This window comes from Aspergillus novofumigatus (assembly GCF_002847465.1).
Source record: "Aspergillus novofumigatus IBT 16806 chromosome Unknown P174scaffold_4, whole genome shotgun sequence".
NCBI classification, from domain to species: domain Eukaryota; kingdom Fungi; phylum Ascomycota; class Eurotiomycetes; order Eurotiales; family Aspergillaceae; genus Aspergillus; species Aspergillus novofumigatus.
Genome location: NW_020194277.1, coordinates 3,224,660 through 3,252,044, shown reverse-complemented (window position 1 = coordinate 3,252,044; position 27,385 = coordinate 3,224,660). Strand labels below are relative to the sequence as shown.

Genomic DNA, 27,385 nt, shown 5'->3' with positions numbered 1-27,385 from the left:
TACATACATCAAGAGAACGCTACCAAAACGTCAACGACGCGCCAACCCCCCAAAAGCCTCTTAAATGGTCTCAAGAACGAGTGGGAAAGTGTTGTCGATCTCCTGCAAGCGAGGAAGACCGTTGACGACATCAGACTCATCACCAAAGTAACGCACCACAGTCGACTTGACCGCGGCCAAGAAGAACTGGAGAGCAGCAGCCCAGGCAACGTATCTGGCATCGCCCGGAAGCAGGCGCAAGGCTTTGACGTTGCGGTAAAGGGCCCAATCATCGGCAGTAACGTTGGCGTATGGGAGACGAATGTGACTCAACTCGAGGCGACGACCACGCAGGTACTCCTCGTAACCTGAACCTTCCAGACGTCAGTGATAAGGTACCAAAACACAAGGGACACGGCACCAAAACATACGAGACGACCCTTCTTATTTCCGGTAATTCCATGGGCCTGACGATGCACGGTCTCCATGTTTGAAAACGCGTCGACTAAGTCCAGCAATGCCTCCGTAACGTCTTCTTGCATCACGGTTCCAAAGTTGTTGTCATTGCTCGTGTCATAAAGCCGTAACAGGCGCTTCCGGGTGCCGGCAGCAGCAACAAGCTGGCCCCGCTTAGGAGACATGATGATTGCTATCTGGCTTAGCAACGTCCCTACGTCGGTTCGCCTGCGAGAACCTACCTTGATGGAAAATGTGTAAGTCGAAATGGAGTAGCTGTGATGTAGAGGGCATGAGACCCTCAACATGTGGGATGTTAACGAGCTCACCCGCAACAGCCACAAGACCAACGAAGACAGCTGTCATCTGTCCCTGAGCCGCACCTTTTGGAGATCTCGTTTGCCAAAGAATCAAAGCAAAACTGATAAACAGTCAGTATCATGCAGCTGGAGGTGGAGTTCCAAAGACAGACCTTTTCAACGGCGAATCTGCCATGGCAGATCCGAAATGCATGTTGATTTCGAAATTTTGACTGACCAAAGATCGATCCAGAGACCAATGACCAGTTAACATCTTCGGTCTCGATGTGACACTCTGAAGATATGCCTTCTGTTTTGAACCTGGAAGAGTTCAAAGATGAGGATCCGAGCAGTCTTGGTCACTTCCAAATGTACCAAGGAAGATATTGCGGCCAATGCAGTGGTTGCATTGAAGCAGCACGCAGCCATAGAGGCAAAGAGGGAGATAGCTGGCGGATATCAGAGATAACAGGGAGATCTAGGAGCCCATGTATAGGCTGTTTGGTTCGGGGTTTGTCCTCGGTGAATATGATAAAGTCGATGGAGAGAAAAGAGATGCAGATTGCTTAGGGGGTAAGGGGCTCTATATACCTCAAGCATCTTGCTTGCTTCACTACCCTCATATTACAATTTCGATTAGTAAATCCAGATTCGCTTATTTTGTTGAGTTAAACGCAATACTGCTTGGTGAGTCCAGCAAAGAAGGTGAAAGGATCAGATATTGAACTCATTGTTACGGAGAGGTAAATGGAATTCTGATTAAGTAGGTGGATCAATAGCAAGGCAATACTTTTATTATAATGTAAATGAAGAGTATGCTACAAGAAGATACAGACCATACAGACCATATAGGACATATACAACATATAATCAGTGTCTTTGAGTTCCTAGTACAGAGAATACAGCAGTTGGATGCATAATTTCAGCCTTGGTGCACCACCAGCGGACTTTCGACACTCTCACTATAAACTGCTCAGCATCCGGTCCTCAGATATAGGATTTTAGATGTCTAGTGTCGTACGTAGTGGAAGTGATGGGATATTGATGCGGGGAAGAGGGCCATTTTCAGCTCGAACTACACTGGATTACACCTATATCGCTTTCTAGTGTCACTGGCAACATCTGCAAGATCAAAGACATCATATTTAAGACAGGACCTTCGACTATGCAACTCTTTCATTACGACTCTCTCAGACTCCAAGCCATCATCGTACTGCAGCGTGTCATTTCACCGACTCTACAAGATGCGTAGACCGTAGATATCCTAGCAGTAAAACAAGGAGACCTACGCAATCAACCTTCAGGCAACAGGAAAAAGATATCAAAGGATGTTTGAAAGTGGTCTTTAACAAGCTATTCTTCGTTTACTAGAGTCGGTAAATTCTTCATATCTACCAAGGAAATTGCAAGATATACTCAGTTGCATACAGTAGGGACGGACCAATCTATCCAAACCCTAGCCAGCCAGCTTGGAGCCTGCTTAGAGCATTGGATCAGTTCGGCAGAGCAGTGGCAGTCATACAACGTTTGAAAGAGGGAGCCTAACATCTATTGCATCAAATCACCTCTTTCACGAAGGTCAGAGACATTTGCCATCCAAGCATACAGTCGCTTTCTTAAAGCTTACATTCACTGCCTGCTTCATTGTTGGATTTACTGGATTCGTTGACTATATTTACAATTAGTACTTCAAGCTTAGTGAATATATCTTATAAGTATAGCGGAGCTATCAATCATAGCTTTACTCCGTCGCCCCTCTCTCCAAATCTTTACCTCTACCCTACCCATCGCCGATTATTTACATCTGTTAAGCTCAATCCTTAAGCCAAACAGCCTATACATGTACTTTAATGGATATTCTACTGCAGCTTACTTAGGGGTTACATTCGGATAGTTTGCTTCATTGACTGCGTCAATCTACCCAAATACAACTGCGTTTATACCGCTGCGTTCTCATCAACACTTATCCACAATGGACCTTCTTACGGATCGTACTTTCTGACTCGATGTTTTCTTTTTACTCGTCGTCTGAATATCTTCCTTTATCGTTAGATTTTCTCGTTCGAACCCCACCTTCGAAAATTGTCTGCCCGGAGATAGAAGCTTAAAGTCCAGCACCAGATGAAGGTCTCGAGCCTGACAGCATAGAATAAAACACAAACTGACCAAGCCAAACTCAAACTTGCCATTGCGCAAGTAGAACGATACAAGTTCAATCAGGAAAAACGGAATCACAAGAAGGAGATTCCGTCCGCAGAAGTTTCTGAGTTGGCCAAGCCCGTTCAGAGACTGTTGAGCCCACTGGCGCCGACGTAGACACCTGGAAATCAATCCAGCCTTACGTATTAGAGCAACCACGTCAAGCTCTCAGACAGAGCAATCAAGACCAATGACCAAGATTAGTGGGAATCTATATACGTGCTTCAGAGGAGAGGCCCTCAAATGGTGTAATTTAGAGCGAGACTGTAAAGATGAACCTACTAGAAGGGTTCCAAAAGCAGCCAAAGAGCTGAAAAGTTCCAAGCGAATGATTACCCGAATAACTAGTTCATGAATACTATTCTATCCTGACTGGACAATCGAAATCATCAGCAGTTCGAAATGGGTGTAAGAGAATTATACCCTACCTAGTCAAGTCTATACTGGCGGACGATGATGGCTCGATTGACCGCAGTGAGCTACGGGTTCTCCTGTCCAGCGTACACGCAGCAATCCCAATCCCGTTTTGCTTCGTTCCCAGTAGCCTTACTGAATAGAGTCTTTGACGTTGATCAGGACGGATACTGTCTTGGCTTTATTGTTGTCAATTTGCTTGTATTCTATCTCATGCGAGCCTACTAAACAAGGAGTAATCATTCAATACCAGCGATTGCTGGATCACATTCATTTAGCTACCTGGCTATCTGAACCGAGCAATCTCAAACACATGACAGCAACACTTCCAGAGCGACCTCAGAAAGGAAGCAACCGAGCCAACCGGATGTGTGGAATTTTCCGTCGCTGTTTCTGTCGTAGAAGATCAAAGCAGTAGCCAATCAACCTCCAGGAAAAAAAAAGCATTTGCAGAATGTAGGTAGCCTGGCTCAAAGGGATATCTAACCCATCTATCCGGATGGTCTGTAAAGTTGATAGATAAAGGAAAAATGGAGAAAGCAAAGCCACTTGGGCCATCAAGCTTATGAAAGCCGGTCGACGGCGAAAGATCATTATTCTCGCCCAGAAGGTCTCGTCCACAAGGTCATCGTAGATGGAGCCAAAGTTTGATCATATCACTTGTAATAGAATCAACGAAAGGGAGCACCAGGTCTTGGAAACACCCCACGGATTGATGGCATGTACAAAACGGAAACAAGGTAGTATATGCAAAAGTCGGGAAAAGGGAAAGAAAAAAGATAAACTCCAGTGTCATGCATCTTGAGGACGTTATCACATATCAAAATTATCATCAACGTTGAAGATGCCCGGCTCGCCGCCGTCGTTGTTCTTGTGGATACCACTCATTCGCTGGTCGGTGGAGCTGGCATGGTGGTGTGCCCGCTGCCACGTCTCCGGATCCTCGTCCATGTGGTCGCTCGGGTCGTGCTTCATGTGGTGATCGATCGAGTTCTCATTGACAAAGGTAAAGCCCTTGAAGTTGGCCTGCATTCCTGGCGACAGTGGCGTGGAGGCGGGCATGAATCCATTAGCCAACGCAGCGGCGCGATCGTTCAGCGAGGCACTGTTGTCAAGAGCGTTGGTGAACTCGGGATCGAAGTTGGACGTGTCGGTGTCAGACTTGAGCTTGGGCTTGAAAGGCGGAATGACATCCTTGCGGGCAAGCGCCTCCCAGTCGATGTCATGAAAGAATGGGTGAGCCATCAGCTCCTTCGCGTCTCCCTTGGCGCCCAGGCGGTGCTTGGGGTTTCGGTTCAGCAAGCCCTTGACGAAGTTCCTACCCTCGGTGCTGAGTGCGTCCCGAGGGAAGCGAACCTTGCCAAACGCGATGTTCTTGTACATTTGCTGGGTATCCTCCGCGTAGAATGGGCTCCACCCACAGCACATCTCGAAGACCAGAACGCCAAGCGACCAAAAGTCGACCATCTTCGTGTACCCTTGCTCATCAAGTAAGACCTCAGGAGCAAGATATTCAGTGGTTCCGCAGAATGTGTTTGTGGTATCGTTCTGCGTTAGATTGGCCTTGGACAGACCAAAGTCGCACAGCGCGATATGTCCATTAGCGTCGAGCAGGATGTTTTCGGGCTTTAGGTCACGATAAACAATATCGTGGTCGTGCAGGTGTTGAAGAGCTAGAATCAACTCGGCAATGTAAAACTTGGCCCGCGCCTCCTGGAAGCGCCCTTCCTTTTGCAGGTGCCAGAACAGTTCGCCACCCGACATGTAGTCTGTCACGAGATACAGATCGGTGGGTGTTTGGAAGGAGAATTTGAGGCCGACGATGAAGGGAGAAGCCGCCATGGCAGTCCGAACCAGGATATTGCGTTCGCCTAGCGTATGAGCGACCTCTTTCTTCTGAATGATCACCTTCTTCGACAGAACCTTCATGGCGTAGATCCGGTGCGTATCTTTCTTCATGACTTGATACACCTGTCCAAACGTCCCCTTGCCGATGAGTTTCAGAATCTGAAAGTCATTTGGTCCCACCTGCTTCTTCTCTGTCTTCTCGAAGAGCATCTCCAGGTGAATCTCGCCGGAGATCTGAGAATCGCCGGCTCCGCGCGCCGACAATGGGAACCAGCCCTCCAGCCGACTGTGGTCCTCCTTGAGGTTCAGGGACAGCCGTACGTGCCCAAGGAACGCTTCCTGGTTGTTGCGATCATAAACCGAAACATCGATCTCCGACTCTTCTCCAAGAACGTCACTGTTCTGGTTAGCCAGTAATACAAGCGACCGGGAGAGGAAACATACAAAGTGGCCTCATGGTTCCAATGCGGATCCGTGACGGGCGATTTTCCCCTGAAATCGTGACCCTCCATTGCGCTGTTGTTGCTGCTCTGGCGGCTCTTCATCGGAATCGCCATCGGCCGCCCCGCCTCGCGCTCGGACTTCTCCTTTTCCTTCTCTCGGCGCTCGATGGACGCTTCTTCCTCATCCTGGGCACTCTTGGAGATGACCTCGTTCCACTCGAACACGCATACCACATACGGATCAAAGCCTGGCCTGAGACCACGGGCTTCAGTAATCTTGACGTAGAGTTTTCCCTTAAGGGAGCCGACAGAAGGGCCAGATTGTTGCTCTGCCTTCGGAGTCTCTGATGGGGAAGGAAACGCATCGTTGAGTTTGCCCGCAATTTCGTCGGCGGACGTAGCCATCTCGTCGGACTGTGGCTGCTCCGAGGAAGGGTGCGCCTCTGATGATGATGATGATGTAACAGGCGGGTTCTTAGCAGTTTCGGACCCTTCGTTGGACATGGCGCGAGGGGTGAGAGGAGGTGTGTTCTTTGGATGCGAAAGATCAGACGCATTTCCAGTTAGCTTTGCGAGGTTCTCAGATGACGTGGAGACATGTGGTTTCTCATGATCAAGTAGGGGAGCTTCCGGCGGACTAAAGGAATCTGCAGATGCAGGGAGTGAAGGGTTGGAGAAATGAGAGGCAAGGACGGGGTCGTTGGAGATGCTGGAGACTGGATGGGAGGTATGACGGCGTGCTTGAGGTTCAGGTGGATTGGTGGCGGTGCACGGAGCGAGATAGCTCTTCAAAGCAGTGAAAATAGAACCCATGCCCTTCTCGGGGGCCGAAGACGCCAACTCGGGTTCCTCCGACTCTTTCTGCAAAAGGGAACAGGCGGAGGAATAAGGGGGAGTGGGCAAATTCGTAGGAGGCAGAGACCCCGGTGAGATTTCTTGCGCATCAAATTTCTTGTCTGGGCAATCCGAAGAGGCATTCATGTCCGAAGCCTCGTCGCGCTCCATCATGACAAACGATCCCGCAGAAGATGAATTATGTCCAGAGCCTTGACCATCCCGTGTATCTGTGGCATGTGTACCCGGCTGGATACCGTTGGTGGAAGCAAGAGTCTCAGAAGAAGGAAGCCATGAATTGGAAGGGCGGTTGTCATCACTAGGAGAAAGACCAACCTGGAAATAACTGTGCATGATGGATGGTTGGCGTTTGTCTGAGAGATCTGGCTTGGGAGTTGCAATGCCAGAAGGTGTCGACCGATTGGAACCAATTGTATCTTGGTTATCGTCGTCCTGCAGATGGTTGCTATAGAAAGTTAGAAGCCGCGCACCAGAAGCCGTCAAAAGAACATCGAGTTTTCAGGACTAAAAAGGCATGTGGCGATGGCAACTAGCAACATTTGGGCAGGTAGCTCTGTTGCGGTTCATAAGTCTTGCGACAAGTCCCGAGGATAAGCAAGCCTGAGGCCGACAGAATGGGGTGCGACAAAACAATTGTGGGCCTTTTCCCCCTTTTCTCCTGGGAGGGTATATTGATTGTTCAAATCCCAGATCCAAAAGCAGCTAATTCTTCTTTCCCCAGGTTGAATCGGAATACGGGGAGACGAAAACAACAGCAAGACAAATAAAGCAGATATTACTCACTTCCGCGATACCGGCCGCTTTACCAAATCCACATCTGCAGGCAAATCTGTTCCGCTCTGAGCAGTGGCCATCATCGAGATTCCATTCGAGTCCAGAGTTGTTTTGTGGAAAAGGCAGGAAAAAGGATGGAAGAATTGATGCGACTCGAATCGACTCAACCGAGATGGTGGGGTTGGAGGCGAAGAACGGAACTGATATAGTTAGATGGAGGAGGTTGTGTGTAGCGGAGTCGACAAAAAAAGGTTGTGACGACGTCGCTGGGCAATGACGAGCTAAGGAAGTTTGCGGGAAGGAGGATGGATCCGATCGGGTAGCGGAGAGCACCAAAGCAGGTTATAGTCGGTGCATGAGGTTTACTGATTTTTTTCTTTAAATTTGGCGAGATGGGTTCATGCAAAGTTGGTGAAGAATAGATCAAGGATGAGGAGGAAGACGAAGTTGAAGACAAGTAAGAAAAAAAAGATTATTTCTTAAGGAGTCAAAGGAGACATGTGAGTTAGGTTTCTTCTTAGGAGGAAAGGATCGGAAAGGCTCCTGATTGATTGGGAATGGGGTCAAGAAGTATGGGACCTGGTGGGTTGAGTTATTTCACTGTGTTCGAATCATATCGAGGAACATTATTACTCAGAGGACCAGATGGGCCACTACCGAAGACTTGAGACTTGTTTGAGATTAAGAAACAGCCTGGTAGCAAGAAAAGGATGGCGGAGGCTGAGGATGATTACGAGTAATTATTGTTCTTCAATAGTAGTATCACGGTTTGACGGGTGGCGTGGGAACATAAAATGCTGAAGTCGCCATCCAATGTTGAAGGACTAAAGGTAATGTTCGATCAGTCACCTGCAGCGGCTGAAAGGGGAATTACTCCGTATATGGGACAAGCTGCACGAGGGATCTTGATTTCAGATGCAGATTAAAAACACTTGAAATCATGGATGCTGGATTGTAACCGGTAAGGGGGTATAGATGCTTGTAGATACTTGCGGGCTATGTAGTCATCGTTGAGATGGCAAGAATAAATCGAAGCATTACCTACATGTTACAAAAACATTGTGTATGCCATTGGTGAAGCGGGTAAAATTACACCCAGAAGATCATAAGCATATGGAAATACATCCATGATCCATCTATCTAGTAGGAAAATCATCATGAAATATCCGACGATGGTCTTCTACCCGTGTCAGGGGTCAGTATGTAGTCGGTATCAGATACTTGGAATACTCTCTCGGTCAGCTTGTTGGCGGCCAGAGGAAGATCAGGAGAAGATCATTCTTAGGTACTGGAAAATGAGGCCTCCCCTAGTGGAGATGCCATGAGCGAATGACTGCCTTTTCATTTGACCGAACCACAGAACGGGAGAGTCTTGGACTTAACCTGATCCATACTATGACACGATCAAATATGGTTCATGCCTAGGGGTCAGCAGCCACAGGAGCCTGACCCTTTTGAAGATGTCGGTGACAGCCTGACGGCTCGGGACATGTCAATAATAGTAGATTCAAGTTTCGCGGACATCGCCGAACTGGCTGTATGCATAGTTCCGAATATTTCAAGGCACCGATGGAGGGATGCCTTGAAGCCTTCCTTTGAGCCGTACAGATAGCTGAATCTGCCCAGAAGTATTTTTTCCAAATTCCGGTCGATATTATTGTGTCTTATCAATTCGTCGAATCCTACCTCCTTCCCCTCTTCCTCACGCATATCTGCACTTTAGCACTGGACGTCCGCCACTGGCGAACCCCTCCTTTACCAAGTCAATGTGGGGGTATATCCGAGGAGTGGCGGTCGTTGTTACTGCGATCAAGGCCAATTCTAGTCTGCAGGGAGCCGTCTTGTTACTCTACGGACTTGAATTGTTCATCCGCTCATATCTTCAGAGTGGACATCTGTAGATCCATCATGGCGGGGTTTGATAACAAGTCACTCTGTATTTTCTCAACTATTGGAGAGCTCTCGCATTGGTATTAATTACTCAGTAATATTTGGCTGATCTCAGCTCAGCAAGGCTGACGGTTACACAACCAACCTGTTCTCACCATCCAGCAGGACTGAGCACGGAATATCCGCCTTCAGAGACCATACGCAGCCCTGCGGAGGGGGGTTACTCAACAGTAAACTAACACTCTCATGGCAACTAGCAAAGTATCTGCACAGAGCTCATCCTCACATATGTTGGCAAACATACATTAAACTAGGCTGGTAAACAGTAAAACTTGCTATTTTATTTTGGGCCACCCAAGCCAGTGGTTCCCTTACATCAGTCCATCACCGGTTCAGAGCAGCTGTTCAGTCTTCAGCAGGAATAAAGCTACCCTTCCAAGATGTTACACCATGCCGGAGCAGCTGGCGGCTTCATGTGCCATTGAGATATCTGGTTTGACGAGAGACCAGCCGCTCATATCGTGCTCAAGCTTGAGCTTGCTATTGATCAGTACTTTTGTATTATCCAAACATTCCTGGGATGCACCTTGACACCCAAGTCCTGCTACATGGCGATAGATTCCGATCGAGCTCCCCCTCCCTATACTCCGTGGCATATATCCCTCATTCCCGGCCATGCATGGACGCAGCCACCTACCACAACTCGCAGGAAAAGGAATCCTAAAAATGGCTTAGGCCAGACGCCTCACGGAATGTTACCTGCCAATAATTGCCTGGTTGAGTAAATCGCCAAAGGAAGCTCCCTCCTCGGCAAGGAGGATCGTGCATGAGGAGCAAGCTACTTGTACTCGGTCAAGAGGCAGGTCATCTGCAAGCCGCAGTTCTGTCGTGTAAGGGATCTGCGGCATGCTGAGCTCCGATAATACCCACGAATCATTGGCCAGTCACTGCTAGTTGATTAGTCGATGTTGAGCAGGAGATAACCTCTCTCAGTTATTTTCAGTGGCGAAGATGGTCGATGCAAAGAGATTTCTAGGAGATCATCTCAATTTAAGCAAAATTACGGCAGTCTTGATGCCAATTCCAACGCGTCAGGGTGTGCTCTTGGTAGCTGTTAGCTGTTAACATAAGGTAGGAGAGTGATCGACGAGATCCGGGTGTAGATTCGACAGGCTTGCCTTAGGCATACAGGACGAACGGTTATCTTGGTGAATGACATCATCAGGCAGGACGATCCCGAGCGGTATTATTAATAGTTTTTTAATCTACTAACTACAGGGAAATGCCAAGTAGCCTAGGGCTTAGGGCTTCACACTATTTGGATCGCACGTGGCAAGGCAATTAATGCCTGAGGCATACAGCGCGTGGAGCGCTGTTCGGAAGAAAGAAACTCCGCACAGCTCGCAAGTCGTTATGGATCCTAGTGAGGCTGTCCCTGGGGATAGATCCGTTGCCAGCATCGGACCATCTCAAGCTTTACTGCATTGGACGTCGTCACAAGACCTACAATGGCGAGGAAGTTAAGAGCAGCTGCGCAGGCAGCTGCCAAATCAATGAGTATGCTTGCCTATCCTCTATCGCCTTCATCCCCTTGTTTTTCTGCTCGAAAACAATTGCCGCGCGAATCCAGGTGCTAATCGGTCCTTTGTAGAAAATGTACCGCCGCCGCTCCCCGACGCATCGGACGAAGAAATGGCAGACGCGCCCCCGTCACGCGAATCTTCGCCGGTTGAGGACCCCGGTGAGCCGTCAGAAAAAGAGTCCGACATCGAACCTCAACCAGAACAACCCCAGGAGGAAGAGAAAGCACCAGAACCAGCCACACCCGCTCCAGAATCCACCGCTCAGGAATCAAATCCCGTGTTGCAAGCAGACACACCCACGCAGAACCTCGGCCGTCCAGCGATTCCCCGAAAACGTCGTCCTGGGCGTCCGCCGAAGAATCGTCCTCCCGACTGGGATTTGGCAGACGGCAGTGCGCCGCCGCCAGCGCATTCGGGCACACCGGCGAAACGACGACGAGGTCGCCCTGCGGCGAGTGGTGGAAGATGGGCGCGCAACCGGGGCCCATCGCATGTCACGCAGGTGCCGATCGACAAGGAAGGGAACATGATGGATGTCATCGACGATGAGGTGGCGCTTCCGCCCGACCCGGAGGGCGAGACCAAGGTCGACAAGAACGGTGTGCTCAAGGACGGCCGAGAATACCGGGTTCGGACGTTTACCATCCTCAACCGCGGAGATCGGCTTTACATGTTGTCGACCGAACCGGCACGCTGCATTGGGTTCAGGGATTCGTATCTGTTCTTCCAGAAACACAAACTGCTGTACAAGATCATCATCGACGATGAGGCCAAACGCGATCTCATCGAGCGAGAGATTATCCCTCATTCGTATAAGGGGCGTGCCATCGGTGTCGTGACGGCTCGGTCGGTGTTTCGCGAATTCGGTGCCAAGATCATTGTCGGTGGGCGGAAGATCATCGACGACTACAACGTCCAGGCTGCGAGAGAGCGTGGAGATGTCGAGGGCGAGCTTGCAGTTCCAGAAGACAAGCTACCTCCCCCAGGCGAGCCGTACAACAAGAACCAGTACGTGGCGTGGCACGGAGCCAGCAGCGTCTACCATACCAACGCCCCGTCTCTTCCGCTACCCACCGGCAAGGCTATCGACTCGAAAAAGCGCAAGGTGACTGTGACGGGCGATAACTGGATGCTTGAGCATGCTCGGGAGGCCAGGTATGTCTCACAACTCATCTTCTCTCTCTCTGTTAGACGGATGACTAACGCTTTTACCAGTTCCTTCAACTCGCTTATTCTGAACGCGCGCCGCGCGAACCTGGAAGGTGTCTACGACATCCACACCAATGCTATCCACTACCCCAAGATCATGCAACCATCGCACGCCCGCTGGGAGCGTGTTCCTCCCCCAGACCCGCGGGTCACCGCCAGACTCGCGAAGGGATTATCCACGCTGAGCCTGACGAACGGAACGGACGAGGGCGAGGCCGAACCACCCGCCGACCACACCACCGAAGAGCCCACAGACACCGAGCCCCAAACCGTCTTCTCCACGATTCCCCCGGCACTCTCCCGCCGGTTCGCAATCCACGACACCGTCTTCGAAACGCCCCGGTACTCCAACATGGGCATTCCCGGCCCGGACGGCGACGTGCACGATCTCGGCAGCAACGGCCTCATCAGCACCGCCGACTCCCTGCACCCGGAATTCGTCGGCCCAGAAATCCTTGCAGAGCTGCCACCAGAGTGCAAAGAGGCGCTCGTCGAGGCCGCCGCCCGCGAGTGGGAATGGAAGTCGAAATGGCGCAGCGAAGAGATAGACGGGCAGCGCACGACGCCGCTGAAGAGTTATGCCTGGTTTCCCTAGCTTTTCCTTCGTTTCCATTCCGCTGCACGTCTGGTCATTATGATCATCCTTATTTTTCTCTCTATGTTATCACCGTCGCAATTGTATCTGGCATGGGCAGGGTTTGTATTTCTTCAACGGAAAGGAGAACAAAAGGTGCTTTTTTTCTTTTTTTCTTTTTCATTTTAAATGGCAAATGCCTAATCTATCTTTTTTACTTGAATAGCGGTAGGGGCCGGATGTGATCGATCACTCGTCAGATTAAAAACTCTATTCCTTCTGATATCGGATAGTGGCTTCGTAGATTGAGATCGTTTCCTTGAAAATGCACTTACAGGGTGTATTGTATCTATGCGCGAGACCATTACCTAACGCTGTACTAGAACAGATTCAATCCCGATCGGGTAGACAAATGAGATGCTAATCAAAAGGACATAAGACTTCGTTCCGCCATCGGTGTGGGGACGTTAATATGACAGGTAGGTAGGTAGAAGAGTCGCGTAGCTCAAAGCAAACCGATTTACGCCGACTAGATAACTCGAAAGGAAAAGCAACGGACGCGGGGCGAACTCCAGTCCATTCAGGTATATGCATGACTGCTAAGAGGATGTGAGGAGGGAAAGACGGAGGGAAAGACGGAGGGAAAGACGGAGGGAAAGACAAATGGAGTGTCCAGGTTCAGCCCATGGCCATCTCGGCGCGCAGCTTCTCCAGTTCTGCCTCGTCGTCTTCCTCTTCCGCCTGCTTTGTTTTGGCTTCGACTGATAGCATTGCATTGTTAGTTGTGGTCTGTGAAAAACTGATTGCTGGGTGCTTACGCTCTCTGTTGCCGGCGGCAGGTAACCGGTTGAGATCGGCGACGGGCACCGACCCGGTCTTGAGCATGCGCTCGTCCATGACCTCCTGCTCGAGACCCTCGAGCTCCGCCTCCAGTTCGGTCTCGTCGGGCTGTTCGCCCAGAGGGTTGTTCGTGATGGCCTGCGCGATTTCCTCGCTGAGCTGGTGTTGTTCCCGGAGTTGGTCCCTATTCTGTCAGTATCTTCCTGCGCGATGTCTATGGCAAAAAAAGATACATACATCGTCTCGTCGACCTTGTCGATCGTCATCGAGCCATGGATCTGTGTCATGGCAGCGCCGGCCGCCTTCATTGCGTTCAGGGTCTCCTGGTTGATATTCGCCGCTTCGATCGAGTAGATCTGCTGTTCGAGCTGGGCGATCTGCGCGGTTGTCTGCTCGAGGTTCTTCTCGTGGACCTTTTTCCTTCGCAGAGCGGCTTTGGCAGCTGTGACAGACAGTCAATATTGTGTTCGCTTGACAAGAACAAAACCTAAGGCAAACGCGCACCATTCTTATTTGTTGAGACATTCTTGCGAGCGACCGCCTCCTGTTCCTCCATCAGATGCTCCAGGTGCTTTTCTCGCTTCTGCAGCATGTCCAGTTGCTCTCGCAGCAGGAGGATCGCATTCTTGGGCGCATCCTTGCGCTTCTGAGCGGCGGCACCGCCGAACCAAGACCACATTATGGCTGTGAGAAGTATTATTCTCTTTTATAATTCGGTGTGGTAGAGCTTGAGCGAGATAGTCCTCCAGTTGACGCTTATCGTTGGCCTTGATACGTCTGGAAAGCGGTCGAAGGCGGTGGAGGCAGACAACAGCCAGATAGAGGAGGGGTTTATGGATTGAGCGAAGGAGTGGGTGTCTGAGGTGAAGATCAACTCCACGATAGGGTTATCTAGTAATGGGAAATAGAAATGGAACTAAAATGGCCGTTGCCTGGTTGCAACCAAGACGGTAACAAGCATGCGTAATTGCTATCTAGGCAGAGAGCAGAGGGCGAGATGATTCCCCTCGTCACGGCGGAAGATCCTATGACATACGCGCTAAGCCTATCGGAGGTGGGCCGTCACGTGGTGTCTCTACAGATCCCCTTCATTAACATCGTTGAGTATCGTTTAGAATTGATTCTTGTGTCAAATTCATCCTCAGATCATACCATAGCAGAATGACCTGGCAGTAAGATCACCGAGGGATGAACGGCCCTCCTCCGTCTACCCGAGCCTTTCTCTCCGACCTCCCTTCTCTCCCGACAGGCTCCAAAGTTCGCTTTCTCGGCTGGTGCGTCTCACTACACATTGCCTATAGTCTTCTCTAGGACATTGGCATGTCTAATACATACGTAATTTAGCTGATACGCCTTAGCGTGAGAACATATCACATCCCTACAGGCCACCTAATCCTAGAACATGACTATCCCCGCCGTAGATTTTCCACCAACACAGGAACAGAAGCCGCCTCTGTGGCTGTCGATGTCAACGCGGTTCTGGAATCTGTGACGGCGGAGGAACTGCGTGTCGGGGCTTGGGTCAATGTTGTGGGTTATGTGAGGGGCTGGGGCTCGGACGGCGGTGATCATGATGTCCTCCGCAAGCTGAGGATGTCGAGTCCGGTGTATGTGGAGGCTGTGATGGTTTTCTCAGCAGGTATGGTTGAGCTGGGCGAGTATGAAAGGGTTCTGAGAGAAGCGTTGGAGGTCGAGCGGAGGATTTTGAGGCCGGATTGAAGTCAACTATCGGTGAGTCTTGTTTGCTTTTGATTCGTTGTGGTTGGTGATCATTAAACATAAGTCATAGTTAGGTTATATGCTATGCTGAATTAAAATGACGCCTCTATGCATGGGTAAATCACTTTTTCTAGACGCTGTGTTGAGAAGACTAAACCTCCATCTTCACCTGCTCAGCTGGCGCGCTGCCTTCTAGGCGCTGCACCAGCCGTTTCCGCTTCCCCTCCAACCGCATCTGATCCATTTGCATGCGCATGATCAGCGCGCTCTTCCGACGGATCTTATACCCGTACTTGTAGAAAACAAACGGAATCGGGATGATGGCCACTTCGAGCAATCCCAGCAGCGTCCCCGACCAGTTGGGCCCGATCCCCGCGTACATATACGAGCCCACCAAGGGCAACACACCGCCCAGGATACTCCGAATGACAGAGTTGCCCGCCATTGCCGACGCGGCATACACCCCGTAACTCTGCGTGAGGTAGTTGGACGCATAGATGAAGACGCCCGTGTTGCCGGCGCCGAAAAGAACGCCGGCGAGGATGGGGATGACCCAGTGGATTGACGCTGGGGCGCAGGTCCAGGCGAACCACAGCTCGCCGGCGGGGATGAGGACGGCCGAGATGCAGACTATGGACACCATGGCTTCGGGGGCCACCTTGCCCGTTTCCGGGTCGATTTTGTGGCTATTGATCAGCCGTCGGATCAGCGGTTCGCAGGTGATGGTGATCAGGCAGCCAATGCCGATTCCGGAAAAGGCAAGTCCGGAGAGTCCCAGGGACCAGCCGCGGATCTGACGGAAGACGATGGGATAAGCGGTGAAACAGAGGTAGAGGATGCCGTACACAATGGCGATGTAAATGTTCCAGAAGATACTGCCAATGTCAGCCGTGGAACAGGTCCTAGTGTGCAGGAGGCGAGCTCACCAAATGGGTTCGGTGACTGCCATGACAAACGGACGGCCCAGGTTCAGCTTCAAGAGCTCGCCCAGAGACATCTTCTGGTCATAGCGACTCCACCAGCGTGATTCGCCCGTCTCTTTGCGGAGGGTGGCCGCCTTCTTCTGCAAGATCACAGGGCTATAGGTTTCTCTCATGACGCACGAGAGACCCAGCGCAACTCCAGACAGCATGAGGGCAATCCAGTCCATCCACCGCCAGCCCAGATACTGCGTCACGAAACCGCCAATGATCGGGCCCAGCACTAGTGTTTGAGTCAGCTCTACAGTGCTGTTATCCAGCAGGCGGGCAACGACGAACCTGGGCCGTTGACAGGACCAATACTCCAGACGGACATGGCTAGGGCTCGCTTCTCGTCTTGCACCAAATCGGCAACCATACCCGGAGCACTAGAGATCATGACGCTACCGAAGAAGGCGCCAATGAAGCGGACGATGATGAGTGCCTCGACGGACTTGCTGAGCGCACAGGGGATAATCAGGACGGTGAAAACAAACAGACAGCCGATGGAGACCGGTTTGCGGCCGTAGATCTCGCTCATCGGAGCCATGAACATCGACCCGATGGCCAGGCCAACCAGGTAGAAGGTCAAGCCCAGAGTGACGATAGTCTCTGACGTGTGGAACTCGGACGCGATAACTGCTATGCCAGAGGTATAGGAAGTCGAGTAGAGGACACTAGAACAGTGAGTCAGTTGCTTCTCAGCCAAAATGACGAGCCGATACACTCACACAATTAACGTGTTGAAGGATAAGAACGCGATAGCCATGGCCTTGTATCGGAACGACCAATTCTTTGGATTCGCTGGGTCGTCGTCACCCTCGTAGTCGACCTCGAAGTTGGGATCCGCGGTGCCAGTGGTACCGATTGAAGTCACTTTTCTTGCCAGAGACGGCTCTGACAGTCGTGATGCTCGTGTGTTCAGCGTCCGCAGCGCTTCCAGTTGGTCGATTGTATCATCGGAGGTGGTTGATCCGCCGACGGACTCTGCGTCTGCCGGCAAGGCTTCTTCCTGGCTGTGCTCGGGCCATTTCTTAGGTTGCGACATTTCATCTGTCTGCAGTGTGATGGGATCCGACTGGTTCTGTTTGTTGAGTCTGCCTTGTGGTTGGATTGCGCTCCAGGACCAAGGTGACCTACAAGATACCCGAGAGTCGGATGTTGTACTGTTGCGAATATGGATTCTTTCGGTTATATAGTTCAAGCACTCATTCTGCGGCTGATATCTTCCAAGTATGATCTTCGTAGGAATAACCTGCGAAGTTTGCTGGAATGGAGCAGAAGACGCTGGAAGGTCATATGCAATGCGAATGAAGTAATACGTAGCGGTGATGCACAACTCGACCTGGGAATAAACAGGGAAGAGAGATAGGATTCGAGCGAGAGCAATCAGAGAGGAATAAAAGACCTTATAATTTCGCTGGTGAAAGTGACTGAAACGATGAGTGGTAGGGGAAATGGGCCGGTGGGGCCTCAGGTAGAAACCATCATGCAGACTAGAAGAAGAAGAGGACTAGACTCTGGAATGACTCGAGAGACGGATATTTTGAACGGTGAACTACCGAGTTAGCTTGTTCTAGAACGAGTTTAGATCTAGTGATATACTAGATGATCCTGACTAAATAGTTGGGACTAGAGAATAGCGATATCAACATCTGGAGTGTTCAATCTCAAGGGTTATCTAGATACTAGGCTATATGCTTGCTACCTGCTAGATGGACACAGGCACAGACCGAGGCCAGAAATGCTTGGACGGTATAGTTTCGGTTGGTAGTGTCGGAAACAACTTGGCCCCCGCATGGTCAAAATCCATGTAGTGATAAAAGAGCCCAAATGGCCACGAGACTGGTAGCCAAGATGCATGCTGTATGTATGAACCCTGGAGATGAGGTGATTGATCATCGTCCAAGTGGCAGTGGTGGTGGATCTGTGATGGTGCAAAATTGAGCTCGGAAAGAATTCCGTGATAGCAGTTACCGGCTCCCCCACAGTCCAGACTGAATAGTTCAATTACACAGTCCGCTGAGATCGAAAGAAGGTTATCAATGCCCCAGATATGCGGATTCCAGAATACGCTCCACAGTCCCAGCCCATAGGATAGTAGTAGTACTCCATATTGAGTTGAGACACAGAGTCTGGGGAGAATGTGGCTTTTCCACTCGGCCTTTTCTCCGCTGAGAACATTCGTCGATTGGCACGAGAATTGACGGGGTCCGTTCACTCTGGCCACTTAGAAATGCCAGGTTCCGGTTTGCCGCGATGCCGGTTTGCCGATTACTCGAGATGCCCACTAAGGTACGACTTGGCGTAGAGAAGGCAATAAGGCATCAGTATATGCACTGTTGGGCATGATTCTTGATCGCAGATCGTCATCAACCGCTCTACAGAGCAAATCCGACTAGACTGGTCCTTGAGATATCCATCTGTACAGAGTACACGTTTGCAGGATGGTCATTGTTGGTTTTGTATCTCAGGGGTGCTACAGAGCCGTCTTTTTCGTTCACAGGGTGCTGAAACATTTTCGTAGCTACAGATACTTTAATTCTAGACTATCAACAGTTCAACATCGCTGACTCAAAAATGTTGCACTTGTACAGAGAGAAGGCTTCGGTACCATCAACAATCAACACTTCTATGATACAGTGTAAAATTAACAGTAACAGAAACCCTCTAAGCGATCCGTTTCCCCACAGGATTCAGCCAATCAGCATTGTTCCTGTTTGGAACACTCCTTTCCATGGTAACGTACCTTTTAGGTACAATGAACTTTGTACTTTCTCTCTCTCTGAGAGAGGTGTCTGATAGGTACCTCTGCCAGGAATCTAGGTTGTACTTGACAAATGAACTCATCGACCTGTCAAGGCATGGTTTAATGATCATGAGTATTACAAGACTGGGACTTTCTTCTCCTTGTGTTACTTCTGCCGAAAGAATGTTCAGGGGTAGCATACTGTTGTGCTACAGTACTTGCTGCAGTACTGTCGGTACTTAAGCACATGGAGCGGAACGCCCAGTCCCCACTCACTAAGGTATTATTATTTGTTGCAAAATGCGATTGACACTTGACAATAGAATTGTCAACGAGTGTTCTTCAGCTCACTTGCTTGAAGTATATTTGGTCTCTTCGAATTCCTTACAACCGGCCTTTGTTAAACATATCATGATGAAAAGGGCAGGATCCTGTCACTTCTTAAACATGGATCATGTGGACCAGATGCTTGTCGCTCGTCTAACCGAAGCGACTAAAAGTCTCGACCTAGCTCGCTTCGGTGGCCTAGAAAGTAGATGATTTCAACCCCAGCAACACATTTGTCAACCTGTACTTCGCTCACTAGCGCTCTGAAGGTCTCAGCATGTGAATGATGGTTTTTTTGAGAACTACGACTTCAATCAGTTCTCGTCTGCTTCCCCTATAGTCTTCCAGAGCGACAAGCTCACTACTGGCAATCGGGCAGTTGCTATTGGCTTTGTTCCATATCAATCGTCAGACGAACTGCTTCAGTCAGGGCGATACTGCTGCTCTATTGCGAACCAGACGAATCCGTTCGCTTGAGCTTTCCCACCTGCCAAATGTCGTTCATCCTTCTCGCCGCTTCTATTGCGGGCCTGGTCGCCCTCTACCTCTACCATGTCAACCGAGCAATGACTCAAGTCCCGGAGGAAGCTCGTCTACTATCTCCTCGCCGTTGGACCGTTGAGGAAATCAAGGAAGCTTATCGGAAGGCGATTGAGTCCCCAATAGATGTGAGCAAGAGCCTTCCTCCAAAGCAACATAGACGATACGTTGTTGTGGGCGGATCAGGTATGTCAACCCCACCAATTGATCCAGGCAACTGCTAATGGATCTCAGGACTTGTTGGAAATTGGATTGTAACCCATCTTCTTGCTCGCGGCGAGGACCCAACTGCGATTCGCATCCTGGATCTTCAGTCACCCCGTCAGCAAATCCTCGACCAGGGAGTGGGGTTCGTCAAGATCGATATCACCGATGCAGAGGCCGTTCAGGCTGCATTCGCGCAACATTGGCCGCAACAGCTCTCCAGCCTTCCATTGACCGTCTTCCACAATGCCGCCGTGATCAGACCTGGAGAGCGACAAAAGGCCTTTCTCCAATTCTGCACCAGGGTCAATGTCGACGGAACGAGGAACGTCCTAACCGCGGCAAAGCAACACGGTGCAAGCTGTTTCATCTCGACCTCGTCCGGATCCGTGCTCCTCCGCTCTCCATCGTTCTGGATCGCGCCCTGGAGCAAGTGGCCCAAGGGCGTCGTGCAGATCATCAGTGATGCGACAGAAACACCCAAGGAGCACGACCAGTTCTTTGGCAACTACGCCGTATCCAAAGTCGAGGCGGAGCGCATCGTCCGCGCCGCCGACAGCCTCGAATCCAACTTCCGCGCGGGCTGCATCCGACCCGCCAACGGCATCTATGGCGTCGGCGACACCACCATCACGGGAATGTATCTGCTCAAGGGCGGAGCTCCCAGGTACGTTTCCTCCATCCCCTCAGCGAAAACACTTGCATGCAAGCCTAACTCCATCAACAGCTGGACCTACCCCGTCATCCAAAGCTTCGTCAACGCCGAAAACGTCTCCATCGCCCACCTCCTCTACGAGCAGCGCCTCCTCGAGCACACCGCGTCCCCAGCCCAGCTCCCCAACATCGGCGGCCAGGCCTTCACCGTCACGGACCCAAACCCCGCCATCGCCTTCAGCGACGTCTACCTCCTCATGACCACCCTCACAAAGACCCCCATCCGCTTCCCCCGCGTCGCTCCCGTCCCTTTTCTGCTTCTTTCGTACCTGCTGGAATGGTACGCCCTCCTCCAGCACCTCTATCTGCCCCGTCTCCTGCCAAGGATCACGGGTGATCTGGCGCAGCTCCAGCCCGGTCTGTTCGCCATCTCAGATGTGCATACTTTCGCGGACGACTCGCGTGCGCGCAGGACACCCACCGAAGGCGGGCTGGGCTACGTTGCGCCCATTACGACGCTGGAGGGGATGTGCAAGCAGGTGCTGGAGTGGAATCGGAGTGCTGGCGCGGAGACCGTTGCTGCGGTTGCTGCTGTTAGTGGGAAGGGTGTGGTTAGTGTTTCTGAGGAGGGGGTGGATGTGAATTTGGTGGTTCCTTCGAAGAAGTTGTGACCATGTAGTATCTGGTCTGTCGATGAAATTCTCGCGGGAAAATATATGATTTGGTTAATCTGCTTTGCATTGCTTACGTGCTGGCTACTTCTAAAGGGTTGCAACTCTTCCAATAGCACATCATAACCTATCTCGACTGACCATTGCCAACAAAGATCCTGTCTAGCCTCGACTCTATTGCAGGGAAGACAAAGTGTATGAAAATTGACCGGTCCGTCAGGCTGTCTTTCCACTAAGCCTCAATGTAGACAGCCCCCACACTCGCTGGATTTATCGAGTTCGCAAGATCGGTAGCGTTCAAGGAGCTGCGTCACTCCGGCCGTAAATGCTTTAAGCAGTGCCGATCAACGTGACATTCTTAGTTGCAACGAAGTGGTTGGCGATTTGCACCACTCGATGCCGGCACTGGATGGCGACTGTCGAGCTTTCTGCAGGCCACTAGGCGGGCTTGGTGTGTTCGCCTCTCGAGCCGATGCAAAACGGCTGCTGAAGGGAGTTTTTAGAACGCCAAACGGCCATAGCAAGGAGAGGCACGTCAGAAGGTGAAGCCATGCCTCGCCAGACTTCCTATTGCGCCGGGCTCGGAATCAAGTCATAAAGAGAGTGACTCAAGTGAAAATCCACTTGCAGCACAATACCATTTGTGCGAGTCGATGGATCACTACCGCGCCTGCTGCTGAGCAAGCCGACGTCTCTGCTCCAGAATCTGCAACCGCAGACCCTCCGAGGCCAGTTCCACATCAAGGATGGCACTGACGCCCCGCTTCCAAGTCTCCTCCAGACTCACCATCTCGCCCTGGCTGGCCTCCTGGGCAAGCTTCCTCTGCTTGTTGACCGCCTCCGCCGCCTCTTTGGTCTCAGCCAACTCCTTCTCCAGACCCCGGAGAACATTCTCCAGCTGGGAGTTGCCAATGAGCCACGCGTTCTTGCCGTACTCCTCCAGCAGCGCCAGATTCTCGTGTCGCATGGAGAGATGGGAGCTGGCCGTGTACGCTCTCTGCAGAGTGCGGCGCCATGCATCCAGATCAGGGACTCCTCCGTCCGCCGAGCGCGCAGGCGGCTCCGGTGCTTCGTAGCGGGACAGGTCGATTCCGCCGGTCAAGGGCGACCCGGCGGCCTTGCGGTCGATCTCCTGCTGTATAAGGGGGGAGAATCGCGGTTCGGGGAGCTCGGGGATGGCGGGGTGAAGAGTCGAGGTATGATCGGGGGATAATTCCGCTGCGATGAGTTGCTGTGCAGCTGCGCGTGCTTGAGCAGATGGCTCAGTGTCGATGTCTGTCAGAAGGTCAGGAGCTATGGCCAGAAAGTCGTGTGGCAGACTGAGAAGACTTACAAGGGAGGGAGTCGTGGGATTCGTTAATGACGGGCATTTTGTTGGAAACTGAGTTCGACAGCAATTAAAGTCTCAGTATTGTGTTGGAGAATGCCTAGTGATATTATTCTGTGAAGGGTGCTCAATAAGCTATCACAAACGCGGAAGCCATCATTTTCGCTGTTGTCTTGGGCGGTGAGACGGGGTATGCTTAGTCAGCGGATTCCTTTTCCACGGTCCCCTTCCCTCCTTGCACATGAAGCTTACTCCGGAGTAGACCTCAGTTGTTCATCTGAAGGGTGACAATATCAGTGGCAATGTTACTTGTCTTGCAAATCAGTAATTTGTCATGATGGCCGGAAGTCCGTCCGAGATCGAGGCATATTGTGGTTCGGCTCTCACCTTGCAAGGTCGAAATCAAGGTCAACTATGCGCCGTGGCTGAAACAACCATATTCGTTTTGTAGGGCATGGTAGTATCTGCAGGTTAGATTGAATGACATCACATCGATTATATATTTCTGGAAGTTATATTAAGCCAAGTCAGCAGGACATTTCATTGCATTACCATCCATATTTGAGATAGGATGTGGAGACGAGGCTTGTCATTTTTGGTTATTGAAAACCACCAATGAAAGCACAGCTCATGCTCAGATGATAGACCGAATGTCAGCTTGGACATGAGGTGATATGGGAGGCTGCCAATGCACTTCGTTTGTCTGCGTTGGTGTCTGAGCGCAACGAACCGATATTGAAGTAATCGAGGTGGTTCTCGCCGCGGTCCGCGATCATACTACGTTGTTGACACGGTTAGCTTTGTGCTAGCTAGTCTATGGAAAGCTTGCTGGCTAGTACTATAGTGCTTCGAGAGCTAACAGCATCCAGGCAACGTGCCGGGGACGGGCCAAAAGCGCAAGTGGCCGCTATGACCTGGTTTAAGGACCGCGACGGCACCGGTGTCAACGGATTTAAAGAAAAAGAGAGCCAGACGCAATGCACAAGAAGAAAAAATCAGGGAATTGAACTCCGAGGAGCAAAACGGCTTGGGGAGGCAGTAGCACTGACTGCTCCCCAACCCGCCCAGTCTCCCTCTTGCATGTCCACGGTATTAGATGGGTGCACATGAAGAGGGACTGTTGCCTGACCCGCCTCGTGCTCGTTTCGTTGAAATTATTGACAGGAGAAACGAGCAGAGGCGAACTCGAACCGGGGTGCAGGAGTGCAGACTACTGACGCTGCAGAAGTTGGGATTCAGATGTGAATCGACAGCTTCTGCAGGCGCTCTGCCGCTGCACTACCGACCCCGGTTGGTTGACTGGAGAAGATAATGCGGGCTCATCTGTTGCATGGTGGACTGCCTAAAAGGGTAAGGGCTACTTGGACCCTTGGATGCCTGAGGAGCAGGGCATCTTGCTAGGAGATCTCTTGCTGTGGCATAGCAGAGGTCGACAGAAGTTTGCCAGGGAGATACAGAAGCGACTGAGAGCGCATACTGCTCTCTTTCTTCATCGGTAATGGCCCTGATAAAGCATCACATGCGATCTGATTCGGAGCTCGGCAGCTCCCTTAAAGAAGTATGCAATATAGAGAACTAAAAGAACAAGCCTAGAGGCCTAGAAACTAAGGATGCATACTGTATTACAGATAGTCTGAAACGGAAGTATCTCCGTCTGACGAACATCGTGACAAACCTCCACAGGGCCCCATATGATTTTCCATCAACCATCAATGACCCACTGATAAACCCTCATCACGACACCATCGCTCACCACCAATAAATGCCGTCTTCTGTAGATCTCACGGTATTTTGAGGAAGCGGGGAATGAACGACCACGCACCCAATCAAGTATAGCGGCGAAGGATGGCAGCGTGACGACGGCCACAAGCGATGCTACCCTCCTTCTGCATTCCTGTCGATCTGCTGGTCATGCGCTGCCTTGCTGTACCTGTACGAGGTCATTCCTGTTTCTATGTGGCCTTTGCTTGAACATTGTCAGCCTGGCCATTCGGAGAATAACAATGTGATTCGATCCATAAGACGACCGCGACTCCCGCGTGGAAAAAGCAACAAGCGGGAACCTACTTTCTGATGTCATCAAGATAACAGGTCACAACCCGCATAACCTGAGCTTGGACTGTCCACACAGTTTCGTTCGCAAACATGGCGAACTTCAGACTCGGAGTGGCTTTGGCCGGGACTCTCGTGACGGCTCTTGTACTGTTGCAGCTGCTGTCTATTGTGCAGACCTACAATCCACCGCCCAGCTTCAGCTTTGTTGGCAAGGCATCACGATGGGAACACAGGGCGGCAGATAAGGTCTCCGTCTCCGATGATAGTGTTTTTCTGTTGGGGGCCGGAAAAGCAGACATCACTGGGTACTGATAATCATGTTTTGCTCCGTGCTATTAATTCTTCGTTATGGATGAACATCCGCTGACTCTACGGTGATAGCCCGGTGGTGGAGGTAGCCCTCAGCGGATATGCTATGCTGGATCAGATTGGCACAGGTCTGCGACAGAGAATTTATTCGCGCTCCTTCATCTTTACAAATCCAAATCAACCAGGCGATACCTTTATTTACATCGTCATCGACGCGGTGACGGGCGACACCGCCGTCCGACATGGAGTTCTCCAGGCGCTGGCGAGTTTGGGAGGTGATTATGCACGCTACGGCGAGGGCAATGTCGCGTTGACTGGGACGCACTCTCATTCAGGACCTGGGGCCTGGAACAACTATCTACTTCCACAGATCCCTAGCAAGGGGTTCGATAAGCAGAGCTATCAGGCTATCGTTGACGGCGTGGTCCTCTCCATAAAACGCGCTCATGAAAGCTTGGCCCCCGGTCGCTTGAGCTTCGGCTCCATCGATATCCAGAATGCAAACATCAACCGAAGTCCTTATTCATACGACGCAAATCCGGAGGAAGAGAAAGCACGCTACTCGGCGAATGTAGACAAAACAATGACCCTCTTGCGATTCGACAGGGAGTCGGACAACAAGACCACTGCCATCCTGACCTTCTTCCCGGTGCACGGCACTTCGCTATACAATAACAACACTCTCACTACCGGCGATAACAAAGGCGTCGCCGCCTGGCTCTTTGAACGAAGCGTCCAGGACGATGCGAATTTCGCCGACGACTTCGTAGCCGGATTCTCCCAATCCAATGTTGGGGATACGAGCCCGAATGTGCTGGGCGCATGGTGTGAGGATGGATCGGGGCAGATGTGCCGCTACAGCGACAGCACCTGTGGTGGCAAGACCGAGGACTGCCGTGGTCGCGGGCCCTTCTTCCGTGAAAAAGACAACGGTGCGAAGAGCTGTTTCGAGATCGGACGGCTTCAGTACGCCGCGGCCAAGCAGTTGTATAGCCAGATGGATGCGAGTAATACTCGGATCACTGGGAGCTCTAATGTTCGCTCTTTTCACGCTTACCGCGATCTTGCTGGCTACACATTCCAGTCGCCGTTCAATTCGAGTATGCTGACGACATGCTCGGCGGCACTGGGCTTCTCTTTCGCAGCCGGCACGACTGACGGCCCTGGCCTGTTTGATTTCACACAGAATAGCTCAGGACCTGCAGAGTCCAATCCGCTGTGGTACGTCGCTCGAGCATTTGTTCATCAGCCATCGGCAGAACAAAAGGCGTGCCAGGCGCCCAAGGATATTCTCCTGGATGTGGGAGCCAACACGCAGCCGTATGCGTGGGAGCCGAATATTGTGGACATCCAGGTCCTCCGAGTAGGTCAGCTGTTCCTCATCATCTCTACGAGTGAGGCTACAACCATGTCTGGACGGCGTTGGAAAGAGGCCATTGCAAAGTCAGCCAAAGAGGTGTTCTCTATTGACAGTCCCTTGGTCGTGTTGGGGGCTCCTTCAAACAGCTACGCTCATTACGTTGCGACAGAGGAAGAGTATAGTAGACAACGCTACGAGGGTGCTTCCACCCTTTACGGGCCTCACACTCTCGCCGCGTACATCAATCTGACCCTGACCTACCTCCCTTATCTAGGCGATTCGCCCAATCCCGCCACGTTACCGGAGATGCCCACAGGAGTGCAGCCGCCCATCAACACCGACAAATCACTGAGCTTCATCCCGGGTGTCGTGTACGACAGTGCTCCCATTGGAAAATCATTTGGTGACGTGGTCGCCTCGGTAGCCAAGTCTACGTACAAGCCTGGCGAGACCGTCAACACGACATTCGTTGGAGCCAATCCGCGAAACAACCTGCGTCAGGGATCTACATTCGCAGCCGTCGAGCGGCAGAATCCGGCCTCAGGCACGTGGGAAGTCGTGCGTACTGACAATGACTGGAACCTGCTCTACCATTGGAAAAGGACCAATGCTATCCTGGGATACAGTGAGGTGACCCTCGAATGGCAGATCGAGGATGACTACTACAACGTCGGCAACCCAAAGCCGCTCCAAGCTGGAACGTATCGCTTCCATTATTATGGCGATGCAAAGAATATCCAAGGCCAGATCAAGTCTTTTGAAGGCATTAGCAAGCCATTCACGGTGACTTTGGGCTGATCATGATTTATAATGAATGTGACGGATCAATCATTAGCTGTATCGTTAGGTATGAGTTATGAATATGAGTCTATGATACACAATGAATGGACGAGGTTATTAATAGGGTAGGCTTGCAATCGTCTCTCCAATAAGTATCAAAAGCCTTTCATCTTCTACAAATCTAGACTTCAAGGCAACGATGGCTACCTGTAGATGTGGCAACGCATAGATCCTCAAAGAAACTGCTTTCACTTTATTTCAATGGACAGATCAAAGACCTTTAAATAATCTGGTCTATTTAAAGAGATCCAGCTGAGTCACCATTGCCAATGGTGTGCTGCAGCCTCTCAGGGTTGGCGGTTGGTGCA

The 27,385-nt window shown here is 51.1% G+C and overlaps 9 protein-coding genes across 9 annotated transcripts; 4 read left to right on the top strand and 5 right to left on the bottom strand.

Moving 5' to 3' along the window:
• Positions 1-60: 60 nt before the first annotated feature.
• On the bottom strand, positions 61-948 carry P174DRAFT_431543 (uncharacterized protein; the record flags this gene model as incomplete). Its single annotated transcript, XM_024825698.1, has 4 exons — positions 61-353; positions 419-628; positions 678-856; positions 908-948. The coding sequence occupies 4 exons, from the start codon at positions 946-948 to the stop codon at positions 61-63; spliced, it is 723 nt and encodes a 240-aa protein (XP_024683231.1).
• A 3,212-nt stretch (positions 949-4,160) lies between these two features.
• schA (serine/threonine protein kinase SCH9) lies at positions 4,161-7,347 on the bottom strand (the record flags this gene model as incomplete). The annotated part of the gene is made up of 3 exons (XM_024829916.1): positions 4,161-5,592; positions 5,640-6,938; positions 7,277-7,347. The coding sequence occupies 3 exons, from the start codon at positions 7,345-7,347 to the stop codon at positions 4,161-4,163; spliced, it is 2,802 nt and encodes a 933-aa protein (XP_024683230.1).
• Positions 7,348-10,812: 3,465 nt separating this feature from the next.
• P174DRAFT_441936 (chromatin structure-remodeling complex subunit RSC7) lies at positions 10,813-12,823 on the top strand. Its single transcript, XM_024827464.1, has 2 exons — positions 10,813-11,895; positions 11,956-12,823. Exons 1-2 carry the CDS (start codon positions 10,850-10,852, stop codon positions 12,542-12,544), a joined length of 1,635 nt encoding a protein of 544 aa, XP_024683229.1. The 5' UTR covers positions 10,813-10,849; the 3' UTR covers positions 12,545-12,823.
• On the bottom strand, positions 12,824-14,348 carry P174DRAFT_441935 (ESCRT-III subunit protein SNF7). The gene is made up of 4 exons (XM_024827463.1): positions 13,868-14,348; positions 13,601-13,805; positions 13,342-13,547; positions 12,824-13,284 (listed from the first exon to the last, which is right to left on the bottom strand). Exons 1-4 carry the CDS (start codon positions 14,040-14,042, stop codon positions 13,202-13,204), a joined length of 669 nt encoding a protein of 222 aa, XP_024683228.1. The 5' UTR covers positions 14,043-14,348; the 3' UTR covers positions 12,824-13,201.
• Positions 14,349-14,551: 203 nt separating this feature from the next.
• P174DRAFT_421164 (nuclear telomere cap complex subunit Ten1) lies at positions 14,552-15,082 on the top strand (the record flags this gene model as incomplete). Its single annotated transcript, XM_024824930.1, has 2 exons — positions 14,552-14,637; positions 14,722-15,082. 2 exons carry the CDS (start codon positions 14,552-14,554, stop codon positions 15,080-15,082), a joined length of 447 nt encoding a protein of 148 aa, XP_024683227.1.
• Positions 15,083-15,101: 19 nt separating this feature from the next.
• On the bottom strand, positions 15,102-17,417 carry P174DRAFT_189974 (MFS transporter). The gene is made up of 4 exons (XM_024821277.1): positions 16,773-17,417; positions 16,342-16,718; positions 16,009-16,285; positions 15,102-15,957 (listed from the first exon to the last, which is right to left on the bottom strand). Exons 1-4 carry the CDS (start codon positions 17,087-17,089, stop codon positions 15,234-15,236), a joined length of 1,695 nt encoding a protein of 564 aa, XP_024683226.1. The 5' UTR covers positions 17,090-17,417; the 3' UTR covers positions 15,102-15,233.
• Positions 17,418-19,611: 2,194 nt separating this feature from the next.
• P174DRAFT_369095 (putative 3-beta hydroxysteroid dehydrogenase/isomerase family protein) lies at positions 19,612-21,186 on the top strand (the record flags this gene model as incomplete). The annotated part of the gene is made up of 3 exons (XM_024822260.1): positions 19,612-19,843; positions 19,892-20,528; positions 20,589-21,186. 3 exons carry the CDS (start codon positions 19,612-19,614, stop codon positions 21,184-21,186), a joined length of 1,467 nt encoding a protein of 488 aa, XP_024683225.1.
• Positions 21,187-21,847: 661 nt separating this feature from the next.
• On the bottom strand, positions 21,848-22,556 carry P174DRAFT_421161 (pre-mRNA-splicing factor SPF27 family protein; the record flags this gene model as incomplete). The annotated part of the gene is made up of 2 exons (XM_024824929.1): positions 21,848-22,461; positions 22,520-22,556. The coding sequence occupies 2 exons, from the start codon at positions 22,554-22,556 to the stop codon at positions 21,848-21,850; spliced, it is 651 nt and encodes a 216-aa protein (XP_024683224.1).
• A 1,867-nt stretch (positions 22,557-24,423) lies between these two features.
• P174DRAFT_441926 (neutral/alkaline ceramidase) lies at positions 24,424-27,159 on the top strand. Its single transcript, XM_024827462.1, has 2 exons — positions 24,424-24,873; positions 24,950-27,159. The coding sequence occupies exons 1-2, from the start codon at positions 24,659-24,661 to the stop codon at positions 27,033-27,035; spliced, it is 2,301 nt and encodes a 766-aa protein (XP_024683223.1). The 5' UTR covers positions 24,424-24,658; the 3' UTR covers positions 27,036-27,159.
• Positions 27,160-27,385: the final 226 nt, after the last annotated feature.